Raw genomic sequence first — 13,388 nt, 5'->3', positions numbered from 1 at the left:
GATTTTCATCAAAAATCGCAGTAACGAACGGATCACATCAAAAACATCTGACATTACGATGTCTAGATTGTCTATGAATCGTATTGTTGGAATGACACTTTGACGTCACGTTTGATTACACGATAAGACACGTAAGGATGAATAGACTTTAGATACATGTTACGTAGTTGCAATTTAAGCATGCCATTTTAAAATGAGTGCGTAACTTCTGTAGAGTGAGACTCTTAAATAGAATCATTAGGACGAAGCCTGTTCAAGACAGACCCACTATCTTCCCTGTTTTTGTGTAGAATTTTAAGGTTTACTTATCTTATCACCTACTATCATTCTTTGTTTCAGTACCTAAACCAAAGTCAATGTTTGGATCTCCTGCAACAACATCAGCACCTACATCATTTCAATCAATATCTACTTCTAAACCTGATTCTTCGAGTATATTTGCAGCAGCAAATACGTCTACTCCGAAAACCCAGTCAAGTTCAGTATTTGCTGCAAATACAACACCTTCAAGTGTCTTCGGCGCAAATCCTTCTGTATTTGGCACTGCAGCCACCACTGTTCCAAGTACTACTTCAGAAAATGCAGCGAAATCAACTGAAAGCACTTCAGTGGCATCAACGCCATCTACATTTGGGACAGCGAAATCAGTATTCGGTTCCGCGTTTACTGCCACAACTACTGCCTCTGTTACTCCATCCACCAAAATACCTGAAACTTCCACGCCTAGTACCCCAAGTACACCTACAACTCAAAGCGTTGTTTCAACTGTGGCTAGCTCATCAGTTACAACTACATCGTCAATATTTGGTTCAGTAACATCAACCACACAACCTTCAGTATTCGGCGGTGTACCATCATCAACCACTGTATTCGGTTCTGCGACACCACCCTCAGTTTTCGGTAGTGGCGTTGCAAAGTCTGCTTTCGGGCCATTCTCAGTTAGCACTACTACAACCAGTTCAACTACTAAAACATCTACACCTAGCACTACATCATCAGTAGTTGAAAGTACAACAACACCTACGTCTGTATTTGGAACTCAAGCGTCTGTGTTTGGGAGCACAACAACAACAACAACAACATCATCTGTATTTGGAACTGCCACAACTAAAGCAACAGACACTGTAACAACGACAGCGTCTGTATTTGGAAGTACTGCCACAACTTCTGCTCCAGTACTTGGAAGTACTGCCACAACACCTACTTCAGTATTTGGAAGTACTGCCTCAACTCCAGCCTCTGTATTTGGAAGTACTGCCTCAACTCCTGCTTCAATATTTGGAAGTACTGTCACAACTTCTGCTCCAGTACTTGGAAGTACTGCCTCAACTCCTGCTTCAGTATTTGGAAGTACTGCTTCAACTCCAGCGTCTGTATTTGGAAGTACTACCACAACTTCTTCAGTATTTGGAAGTACTACCACAACTTCAGCCTCAGCATTTGGAAGTACAACTTCATCTGTATTTGGCACAACAACCACACCATCCGTATTTGCAACTGCAGCTAAATCTGCATTTGGCAGTCCTACCACCACCACGCAAAGTTCAGTTTTTGCTCCCACGTCAACTCCATCCGTATTCTCTGGAGCAAATCAGAATCAGTCTGTATTCGGAACACCGGCCACTCAAGCTTCAGTATTTGGTTCGCCAACGACACAAGCGTCCGTATTCGGAAGCCCTGCGACTTTTGGAAGCACATCAACAACTCAATCTGTATTCGGAACACCAACTACGCAATCTTCTGTCTTTGGTAGTCCTCAGACAACACAATCATCCGTATTCGGGAGTCCTGCTTTTGGTTCACAACCTAGCCAATCAGTATTTGGCAGTCCGACATCACCATCAGTTTTCGGTGCTCAAACCCAAGCATCTGTATTTGGTACCCCAACGCAATCCACCCAAGCCTCTGTCTTTGGTACTCCTACTCAAACTACTCAAGCTTCAGTCTTCGGAACTCCAAGTCAGACCACTGAAGCGTCTGTCTTTGGCACACCTACTACACAATCCTTTGGTCAGAGCGTGTTTGGAAGCCCGGCTACTACGACGCAAAGCTCTATGTTCGGCGGAGAGTCGCTGTTCGCTTCGGTTAATATTTCGACGACTAGTGCTTCGAGCGGCGGTAGCATATTTGGAGGGTAAGATTTTCTTATTACTTATTTAAGTTTCTTTCTATACTCCAGATAATAAATTGATATGTCGAATTCCTATGATTGTCCAGAACTTAAAATTGTTCTATGAGAGGTCTCACAAATAAGGTAGAAAAATTGAGTGAAAATATCGAAAATACTATTAATTGTTTCGTTTGGCTTCCTTTTTTGTCACGAACAATTTAGAACTCTTCTCTTTCTATTATCTATACAGTAACTTAAAGCCTTTTTTTTTGTGGACTACATGAATGTTAAAAGGACATAAAACTTAATTAAAATGCTCAAAATTTGATACTCTTGAAGAGTATTTGGTCAATGTCATCATTGTCCCTGCTTTTTGCCACGGCTCATGTGCCCCTGGGGTCCGCTTGACCGATTTTAGTCAAAGATCAGACTCTTTAACTTTGCATATAGGTATACCGTATATGATCCATTTATTATATTTCTAGATCGACCGGCTCCCCAGGGTTCGGCAGCAGCAACACCAACGTTTTCGGCGCCAAAACCACTTTCGGTCAACCAAACCCTGCCGCCGAAGCCATTTTCGGCGGCGGTGGGAGTGGAGGGGGATTCGGACAAACACAACCCGCTAATAATTTCTGGGGGAACAATAATAACAGCAGCGGTGGATTTGGGTCCAGTGGTTTTGGTAAGCATATCTTATACCTATAAACGAGCAATTCTTAGCAAGTCAAAACGAGAAACGGCTCTAACGATTTCGATGAAATTTGCTATATGGGTGTGAAAAATCGATCTAGCTAGTTCTTATCTCTGGGAAAACGTGTTTTCCCCGATATTACCTGTAAACCAGGCTTACTTAGAATCGCGGGAAATCATTGAATATCGATTATTAAGCTATAAGGAATTGGTTTTTGAACTCTTCCATCATGTATTTATATTAAGGTTGCGAACAATATTGTAAGATTCATAAACTAGCGTTCAAAAATCATTTAATTCTTTTAAATTAGAACAAAGTTGCATTATTATATTTCAATTGATTTTTAAACATAATAATTTCAATCTTATTTTCTAACACTATTGGTTTAAATTTTACTGTCACTCTTTAGTTATTTAACAAATTTCTAGTTCTTCCCGAAGCTCTTTCCGAGCGATAACTTGTAATTTATCATAAAGCCTCGTGAAAGTCAGCTGCTGCTCCGTTTGTGGGTCGTAGAAAGGTAACCAGCAAATACGGTTTTTTATTTAATATTGACTTATCTGCAGGTCAACAAGCCACAACGCAATCATCGTCCGTCTTCGGGACGGGCAGCTTCAGCGCCCCCTCGCCGCAGGGACAAGCATTCGGCTCACCCACCCCTTCCACAGGTTAAGAGTGTTAAGACCACTTGCACCATCCCACTAACCCGGGGTTAAGTGGTTAAACCGTTATCCCAGTGTCAAATTGTACTAGTAACCATGGTAACTCCAGGTTTAACCGGTTAACCCCGGATTAGTGGAATGGTGCAAGTGACACTTAGCGCCACTCGCATCATTCCACTAACCCGGGGTTAGCCGATTAAACCGTTAACCCAGTGTCAAATTGTACTGGTAACCATGGTAACTCCAGGTTTAACCGGTTAACCCCGGTTAACCTAATGTGAATGGTGCAAGTGACCGTAGAATGTGTCTACTTTACTCCAAAATTCACAATTTAATATAAATACTATGCAGTCAGTATGTTGGTATATATGCCGATTTAAATATTCTTGAGCGAAAAGTTTCCCACACAATAACACAGAACGTTCTCGACAATTTTTCACGTATTTTTTATATTCATTGCAGGAGGATTCGGCAGTGGTTTTGGTTCCAAAGCTGTTTTCGGCCAACCAGCCGGGTGAGTGTCTCGCATAACTATCGTTGATTTAATATGGACTTTCGAGGGCATAGTTAAGGCAATTATAAGGGTTAAATCCCTTATAATTGGTTTTTCTATTTCTCCAACGCATTTTTAATTCCAAAGACATTACGATTCTCACGAAAGAGAAAACAGGAATCGATTACAAAAAAATGTTCAACAAATTAGCACTAAATCCAGGAAGACGGTCAAATGAAATCGTTTTTGAACCATGAACACTAATGAGCTTCGAGGAGACTCGGAAGTCACGTCCTTCCATTCTGACTTCCAATTTTATCGCTAAATTAAGCGCTTCATTGAACACGAACTAAGACATTGGTTACACGCTAATTCTGGCGTCAGTTCAGTCCATCAGTCTGGTCAGACTGACGGGAGAATTATCGTGTAACACGCGGACTGATGGTCTGGACTGATGAAAATTTAAATTTTTAGATAATATTCGTCCGTCCATTTTGAATGACAGAAAACTGATAGGAGACTGATCGTGTAACCTGTTTGTGTCAGTCTTGCGTCAGTCACCATATTAGACAAGACTAAATGACTGTGTTGCGTTCTGTGTCCAAACGGCGACTGTGTCGTAATTTTATCAGTCTGTTGTCAGTCTGGACTGATCGTCTAACCGTGTCCATTTTCCATCATTCTGGCATCAGTCAAAACTGGAATGGACTGATGGATTGAACTGACGCCAGAATTAGCGTGTAACCGATGTCTAAAATACCCGCCATTTTTAGTTTTGGTTCCCCGACCAGCTCCGGGTTCGGAGCGCCGGCGGCATTCGGCGCGCTCAACAAGAGCCCGGGCGGGTTCGGCGCGGCGCCGGCCTTCGGAGCCGCGCCGGCCTTCGGAGGAGCGCCCTTCGGCGGGAGCTCGCCCGGTGGAAGTGTGTTTGGAGGCGCTGCACCCGCTACAGGTACCTAAATAATTCAAATATCATTTATTTTTATTGGAAAAAGGTAAACATTTGACCAGAATCTCACCTGATGGTAAGTGCCGATGCAGTCTAGGATAGAACATGCTTACCTAAAAGATGATTTACTCTCGATTTAAAAAGATCCAAGTTAAAATAATGGACTGGGAATAGATTTGCAGGAAGTGAATTCCACTCCTTAGCCGTTCGCATGATAAAGCTAGATGCATAGCGTTTAGTACGAACACAGACAAGACATCCTCCAGTCTGAGCATAGTAGCGCTACCCCCTCTGCCACGCATACGGTAGTTTTACTCCATTTTCGAGTCAAAGTGTCTTTCTGTGACGCCCGTATCTTTTAACCGGACCAATCACGGCACGGGACTCGCTCACCTCGTCCCGCGCACCCCAGTATTTTTGGCAGCATCAGTTTCATGAAATAATTGCTCTAAACTCCGTCTAGAGGATTCCTAGTCTATGAGTACGAATCATGCCCCAATGCATAGTAGGGGGGCCCTAAAGTTCATGCACTGCACGACGCTCCCTGTAAATAATTATTGCTAATCGTAAACTCTGTCCCAGGATTCGGCTCGCCAACCCAATCCAACGCCACGTTCGAGAGCCTAGCCACGCAGAACACGCTGACGTTTGGAAACTTGGCTCAACAAACCGCGCCCGCGCAGCCCGCGCCCAGTTTCAATACGTAAGTAAACCGAGCTAACGCAAAACGAATACCTACGTCAAAACAGTTTTTGGAAATTTCTCAAAATGGTCTAGCCCATGACTTGCGAGGTCTACAGCTGGCAAGACCTAGTGGTCTCATATTAACTCACATATTAACGCGAAATTTATTCAATTACCTTTATTTACCGCCGTTTCGACACAGGTTTCACTGGTCGTGGTCGCGGCTAACAGCAACATGTCACATGAGTTGATATGTGTTCAAAACGCGGAAGTTTTAAATGTTATATTGCAAACCTAGTTGTCTATTAGTATAACATATAGGCCCGTGCGCATTGGAGTCTACTAAGAAGTAGTACGTCGGAGATAATCTTGAAGTTTACGAAATTAAGTCCAGTATAATAATGTGTGAAAATTCAAGTTATAGATTTTTAACTCTTGCGTCCTTAAATGTATTTTTTCTGTCGATTCGATATCGCGTCCGTGGGACTCAAAAGGGAAAGGGTAAGGGGGTAATAAGTGACCCCCATTTTGGTGTAAATTGAAGAAGAAGAAGCAAAGTGATTGGCCCGCTTGCTTTTATATTGGCTTTGATTGTACAGCGAGCTGTAAAATTGTATGGTCCCGTAATGAATGGAAATAATTCATAAAAGTGGCCATGCACTTTTGTAGCTAGATGTGCATAAAGTCACTATGAAAGCTGAATAGGGTGACTGCTAGTTATTGGCCACTACAAATAGTAATTGGCCACTCCTAAAAATCAGAAAGAAACAAGCAAATTGAAGCCTTATGGGTTTAGAATGATTCGCGGTTAGTTCCACTAGACTTATATCGACCGGGATATGAACCGTGATTACCCTTTGTATTGTTTTCGAGCTCCCGATATTTCGACGCAGTTACATGCATCTTGTTCACGGGTAACAAGACGGGTTGTAGACGGGCAGTTACCCGTGAACAAGATGCATGTAACTGCGTCGAAATATCGGGAGCTCGGAAACAATACATAAGGTAATCACGGTTCATATCCCGGTCGATATAAGTCTATTGAAGCCTTATTGTTAAGAGTGGCCAAATAGTATTTGTAGTCACCAATAACTATAGCAGCCACCCTATAATACTAACATTTATTTCAGGTCACCATCGTTCACGGGGTGGCGCGGCTGATGACAAATGCACAGAGGTCGAACTGTGCGGTTAAAACAACTCTTGTAACATCTCAGACAAATGTGGACGTGATTCTTATTATTTGTATCTATGGTTAAAAATGCGTACAGAACGAGCTAACATAAAGTGTCATTCTATGGAACTTGAAAACTATGTAAACAAAAGTCACTAGTAAATTCATCATTCAGAGACAATTTCAATATGGCGGTTTGTTTACATAGTTAGCAAGTTACATATAATGACACTTTACTTATTAAGTTATTACAGATGTAGTGCATAATTATTTTTACGGAAACGTACGAACGTGTCTTGCTATTTCGGTCAGTCTCGGTACAAAAAGTACTGAGGTTGACTGAAGTAGCATGACAAATACGAACGTTTCTGAGAAAGTACGATGGAAACAATTAATATGCACTACATATGTACGCGTAGGTACAAGTAGCCACGTATTGAACTTAAAGAATTCTTTCGCTCGGTGTGGACGCATTATAATGTAAAAGTAAACACAAATTGTAATCAAGATATGATGTTGAACAGTGAAATTGTAAACTTATTTATAAATATCTCTAAATGTAATGTGTATGTAGGATTATTTTTAATAAACGTATTGGCTAATTGAACGTATTTTTTCAACCGGATCTTTTATTTTTATTTTTACAAGCCCACCAAATATTTATTTTTATTTTTACACGCCTTCCCAAAATGCGCTTCGAAATTTAGGTCGACATGTAAACAGTTTTCGACGTACGTTGGGATTACATATTAGCTGTTCCAATTGTTCCATTACCATACATGTTGGCTGATCAGACTTCGATATTTTCTATAGAAACACTAATTTTTTTTTCGCGAGTTTATTGTTGGATTCATAGGGGAAGTTGTTTTATAAAACATTCACCCAAAAAATATGGCTAGAGGTTGAAAACGCTATGTACAATTAATATAATTATCTAATTTGGTATTTATTAAGATGCATTTTAGTACTTTGATTTTGATATTCTTAGTGATTGAATTCGGAGATATTCGCTCCCCTCCAAATATTCTGCTTATAAGTTATAATTAAACTTTTACGAAATAGTTTACAATTTGAAACTAACAAATTTCATTTACACTGCAAATACTACGTACTCTCATTGAGTGCCCCTTATTACGCCTAACATTAATTGTCATAATATGAATTCGCATAACAGTTTTGGCATAACATAATTGTGCATAACATTGAACAGACATAATATTAAACAAGCATAACACTTATTGCGCATAATAATGAATCCGCATAATTTAAATATGCATAACATTATTAACTATAACTTTATTTGGCACAAAATGAATTAGCATAATTTAACAAAGCAAGAGAATTAGATGGATCAGGGCAAAACCAACTCGGTTAGGTCAGAGGGCCTACCGCGAACCACGTTCGACGTGTTGGCTCTCTGTTGTACTTGTAAATTCGTACGTAAGTGAGACAGGGAGGCAACACGTCGAATGTGGTTCGCGGTAGCCCCTCAGGTTCACAAGGCTAAGGCAGGATCGAGCGAAACAAAGCGAAGCTTTTGCAACAAATAATAATCTTTTTGCTGTAAGCTGTAAAACATTATTAAGGCGTAGTAACTGTAGTAAGTTCGTGTTTTTTTTTTATATTCATATTTGTTTTAGAAATAAATTTCATATTTTGATTTTTTATGCAATTTTTTTTAAAGTGCATTTTAGACATATTTTAGTGATTTTTTTTTCGAGCAAAAGTCAAAAACTCAGGGTTTGAATCGCTGAAGTCCCTAGAGAAAGGCCGCAAGATTGCTAATTAAATTTTAGCAACCGTATTGTGACATTTATGATCTAAAAAAGCGCTACATTTACTTAAAACTTCGTTCTCTGAACCTACTGAATCTTAATTCGAGCCGCTCTGTCTACATTTTTATTTATTTGCCTTTTATATTTATACCATTTAATAATTATACAAAGTAACTTTATGCTTATTATATTTATCCCAAGTCATCGTTATGACAATAATTGTCGTAAATTATTTACGTTATGCGCATTAACATTATGAGAATTACGTTATGCGAATTAATATAGACCCACTCTCATTACTATGTTTAACACAGGTAAATGTCCCGTCTTCATTATTGTACCTAGGTATTTTTAGTGTTAATTAGTAGCCGAGTCGAATCATCGGTTTCATCATATATCGACCTGTAACCTTAATCTCTAATAAAATTATCATATCACCTAACACCTAACTTATCCTAACAACTTCAAGCAAAAGTATCATAAAACTCCGCGTCTTCCCTAACTCCGTGCGACACTTTTAAAAACTTCATTCCTTAGCCGCCCGGAACTGGATATAAGAAATCCTTCGGTTTGTTAGCGAGTTCTGTGAATATTATAATGAAGTCGGCCTATTCAGTGGGAAAAGTTCGTACTAATGACTTCACTAGGGACTTTCGAAACTTGCGATCAATGCAATTGGATTTTGAAGGAAATGCATTTCTTTACGTGAATTAGATAGGAAAATTAGATGTTCTTCTTAAACTCACTGCAGTCATTACACTTCGTTTAAGCCAAGGTAATTTAATTAAAAATGTCGTCTGTGTATGGATAGGATTCTGTCCAATTATTACCTTGTCAATTTTTTGCATTTTTATATAGAACGAATTACGATATACGGCACGACCGAGGTTTGAACCCACGATTTTTTACCACCACACACCCTAGATCCGCAGGGACCGGAAAACCCTAAAAAGGGTAACCCTATTAAATGCTTACCCAGAGGTCATGGTTACCCTATCATTTGGCTTACCCTATCGTTATGGTAACCATTTTGAATATGATTTATATGGCTAGAGGATATAAGTTATAACCAAACGGAGACTGGCTTTGATTTTCGGTACAAAACAGTCTGCCGATTTTGGGCTGGAGGGGCACGTCAAATGAATACGTAACGTAAAAGCCATGTCAGATAAACGTCAATCCATAACAATGTGTATGATCAATGGCCGTCTATTTTCACAGAGGGGAACGCCTGTTAATGGCTACTCCATTTGGTTATAATATCCTCTAAGCCACACACATACCTACGAAAAGTTAAACGTGAAAAGCATATTTCTTCAAACCCGTAAGTACCGTTATCAAACTACACAACGGGACTTAATCGCGTATTTAAGTTTTAAGATTTACCTCCGACGTTTCAAGGACGGCGTTGTCCCCGTGGTCTCGGAGAAGACTGGCTCAAGTTAACATCAACATCTTCTAGCCGCGCGAGTTTTTCGAACTACCCGCACTTCGTCTTGTTTATCAGTTTGAACGTTTTGCGCACTAGGGATGTTACTCTGTCGACACACAACACTAACGATATTCGATTTATCGACTGTCGATATTCGTTTCCGCTTACATTTACTAATGACTGGATTCCATGTGGATGAGATCTTAAAACCCTCGTCCCGATTAAAATTGCAATGTTTTTTGATTTCAATGGCTTCCCGCACTTTTCTACTGTAGAAATGGCGATCCGTGGAAAGGATTTTAGGGTTATGCAGCTCAATCCAGTAGTTTGGTCCTGACTCCAGCAAATGCTCAGCCACGGCAGACTTGTTCACCTGACGATTTTTGACAGCTGCGATATGTTCCTTAACTCTTTCTGCTATGGTGCGCTTAGTTTCTCCGATATAGGAACTACCACAACTGCAATCTATTTTATAAACGCCAGGTGACTGGAACGGAATCAGAATAACTAATAGTACTACCGTACAGAAAATTCACTCGTTCACAAAAGTCACATTTAGGTATAAAATTATACCTATACTCGCCGCCTGCAAGCAAAATTGAAACTTATATACCTACCTACGTAACCGCGCACGAACCGTGAATCTTCCTTGCGCGCTGCAGTTTTATGATCGAGCTGTGAGTGTCGGCACAGGGTTGAGACTTGACAAGTTTCTGTACCTATACCTACCGATTTATTGTTTTTAAGATTAATATGTAGGAATTACAAACGTTGATTCTGTAAACATATTTTTTTTATCTGGAGATAGCATGTCTGATTCTTACGGAAGTACCTAAGTAGGTATGCCACAGCCGTATTGCTTTGAAAATATGTCGGTCAGTTCCTAATATTGTTTCTGGGCAACCAATAATCAATTTAAATTGGTATAAAGTGCTTTAGTGGACAAAGGAGTACTGTACACCGTCTACATATCGCAGCTGTCAAAAATCGTCAGGTGAACAAGTCTGCCGTGGCTGAGCATTTGCTGGAGTCAAGACCAAACCACTGGATTGAGCTGCATAACCCTAAAATCCTTTCCACGGATCGCCATTTCTACAGTAGAAAAGTGCGGGAAGCCATTGAAATCAAAAACATTGCAATTTTAATCGGGACGAGGGTTTTAAGATCTCATCCACATGGAATCCAGTCATTAGTAAATGTAAGCGGAAACGAATATCGACAGTCGATAAATCGAATATCGTTAGTGTTGTGTGTCGACAGAGTAACATCCCTAGTGCGCAAAACGTTCAAACTGATAAACAAGACCAAGTGCGGGTAGTTCGAAAAACTCGCGCGGCTAGAAGATGTTGATGTCAACTTGAGCCAGTCTTCTCCGAGACCACGGGGATAACGCCGTCCTCGAAACGTCGGAGCTAAATCTTAAAACTTAAATACGCGATTAAGTCCCGTTGTGTAGTTTGATAATGTTTAATAATCGTGAAAGTTTAAATCAGTGTTCCGTAAGTACCGTTTCAAAAATCGTTCGACTTACATTCACGCTACTCTCAAGAGACCTCGGCCAAAGTGGTCTCGAAATTCTTTTGATAGAAAAGGGGAAAGCGGAAGTTATCAACTTCTGCCTTTGTTTAGCCCCTTCTCTAAATTCAATGGCTTCCTGTAGGGCTTTTTGTAAGCGTTTTTAATACAATTTCGTTTGTAGAAAGATTCAACCCTACCAAACTTTATCAAAATGTTACAGAAAAAAAATCGCCTACCTACAAATATTATCTCCCCTAAAATTACAAGACCCAAAAGAAAGCAAATTCTGGCAACAGACGCGACAGCAGTGAAAAAGTATCAATTAGCTGCAGACAGTACATTGCTTTGCTCTGAGCAATTAGCTCTAAGCACGCCAAGTAATTTGCTCAATCCGGGGGTTCTTAAGGTGCGCCGAGCTTAGGACTTTTCCACACTAAAGCATTTCCAAGGCAAGAGGACAAAAGTATTGTTCTCTTGCACAGTGGGCTGCAAATGCTGCAATAGTACATTTAATATCTGGTAGACCGAGCTTTGCTCGGAAAACATATAAAATCTCAAAAATGCGTGTTTTCCCAGAGATAACACTCAAATGCAAATTTAGGTAAATTTAAAAAAATGCAAATTTTGAGTTGTTTTCTTATATTTTCTGGTAGAATTGACTTTTAAATGATGATTTTGGATGATAAATGTTTAATAATGTTATTCATTTGGATTTGATTTGGTTTGATTTTGTTTGATATTTTAAGCAGGCCACTGACGAGCCTTCCAAATGGATGCCGTTACAATGGATTCATCCAAATGGACGGCATCCTAATATTAAACATTGTACGTTTTTGATATTCACGGACCGATTTTGGATTGCAGCCACGCTATTTGGACTGTTGGAAGGCTCGTCAGTGGCCACCTTTACATTTAATATTTGCTTCGGGTTGGTGTGGTGAAAATTTTTGTGTTTCACTCGGGGGAAAATTTCGTTTAACCCTCGTGCTTTGAAACCCTCGCAACGCTTAAGATTCAATTTTTCGTACTATTCGCTACGCTCGTCATCGTGGTTCAATTTTAGAATCTTTCGCTTGCTCGGGTATCAACATTAGCACGAGCGGTTAAACAACAACTTTGCCCCCTTACAAATAACTATTACAAAGCCCCTTGTGCACGCGGCTTTACCGCGCCCCTTCTTAATTAATTGCAGACGCAACTAATGCTCCTCGTCATTTCGACGACACTTTGTTTACTCTCGGATATGGGGAGACATTATCATTCAGGGAGCCTAATTTAATGTCATAACATTGTAACAATGTTCTAAGCCACACGGGCTTTCAGAAAAAAGCGTGAGCTAGGTACCATTTATGTAAAAAAAAACTTTGAATTATTTTTAATATAGTACAGTATACAAAATGTATGTGGAAATGCGTCACACAACTGTAGGTTAATATTTTTTGGAAACTCTTTATTTTATTTAAATCAATAGTTTTCATCCCAGCCACGGCAGACCAAAAAGAAGATGGCGGGGCGACTTAGACGCTTTAATCCGGATTGGATAGAACGTACCTACAAACGATAGGGTTGAGTGGAGGAAAGGAGGGGAGGCCTCTGCCCAGCAGTATGGGACACTAAACTAGGCTAACAAAAAAAAGTCAATAGTTTTCATGAGTCTGAGTAAACTAAATCAAACGCTGTAGTTTTAAGCTTGATTGATATTCGAACCCAGGGCTTCCAGCTTTCGTAGTCTGAGGGCCTACCGCCAACCACGTTTGATGTGTTGCCTCCTTGTCACACTTACGTACGAATTTACAAGTGCGACAAAGAGGCAACACTGCGAACGTGGTTCGCGATAGGCCCTCTGAGTAACTACCGACAAGCCTAAAAGGTATTAGCTACTTTTAAAATTAGACAC

General features: G+C 40.1%; 1 protein-coding gene across 1 annotated transcript in view; it reads left to right on the top strand.

The window, feature by feature from the left end:
• The window catches only part of LOC134791543 (nuclear pore complex protein Nup214-like), a 28,726-nt gene extending 21,358 nt beyond the window's left edge, over positions 1 to 7,368 (top strand). The window contains exons 23-30 of the mRNA XM_063762591.1: positions 340 to 1,258; positions 1,388 to 2,134; positions 2,596 to 2,795; positions 3,371 to 3,472; positions 3,929 to 3,980; positions 4,733 to 4,911; positions 5,491 to 5,611; positions 6,723 to 7,368. Coding sequence (XP_063618661.1) covers positions 340 to 1,258; positions 1,388 to 2,134; positions 2,596 to 2,795; positions 3,371 to 3,472; positions 3,929 to 3,980; positions 4,733 to 4,911; positions 5,491 to 5,611; positions 6,723 to 6,753 — 2,351 coding nt within the window. The 3' untranslated portion in view covers positions 6,754 to 7,368. The remainder of the gene's footprint in view (positions 1 to 339; positions 1,259 to 1,387; positions 2,135 to 2,595; positions 2,796 to 3,370; positions 3,473 to 3,928; positions 3,981 to 4,732; positions 4,912 to 5,490; positions 5,612 to 6,722) is intronic.
• The last annotated feature ends 6,020 nt before the right edge of the window (positions 7,369 to 13,388 follow it).

The sequence above is a fragment of the Cydia splendana genome, chromosome 6 (genome assembly GCF_910591565.1).
Source record: "Cydia splendana chromosome 6, ilCydSple1.2, whole genome shotgun sequence".
Lineage (NCBI taxonomy): Eukaryota > Metazoa > Arthropoda > Insecta > Lepidoptera > Tortricidae > Cydia > Cydia splendana.
The sequence above is the reverse complement of the archived record's forward strand: the minus strand, read 5'-3'. Positions and strand labels throughout refer to the sequence as shown.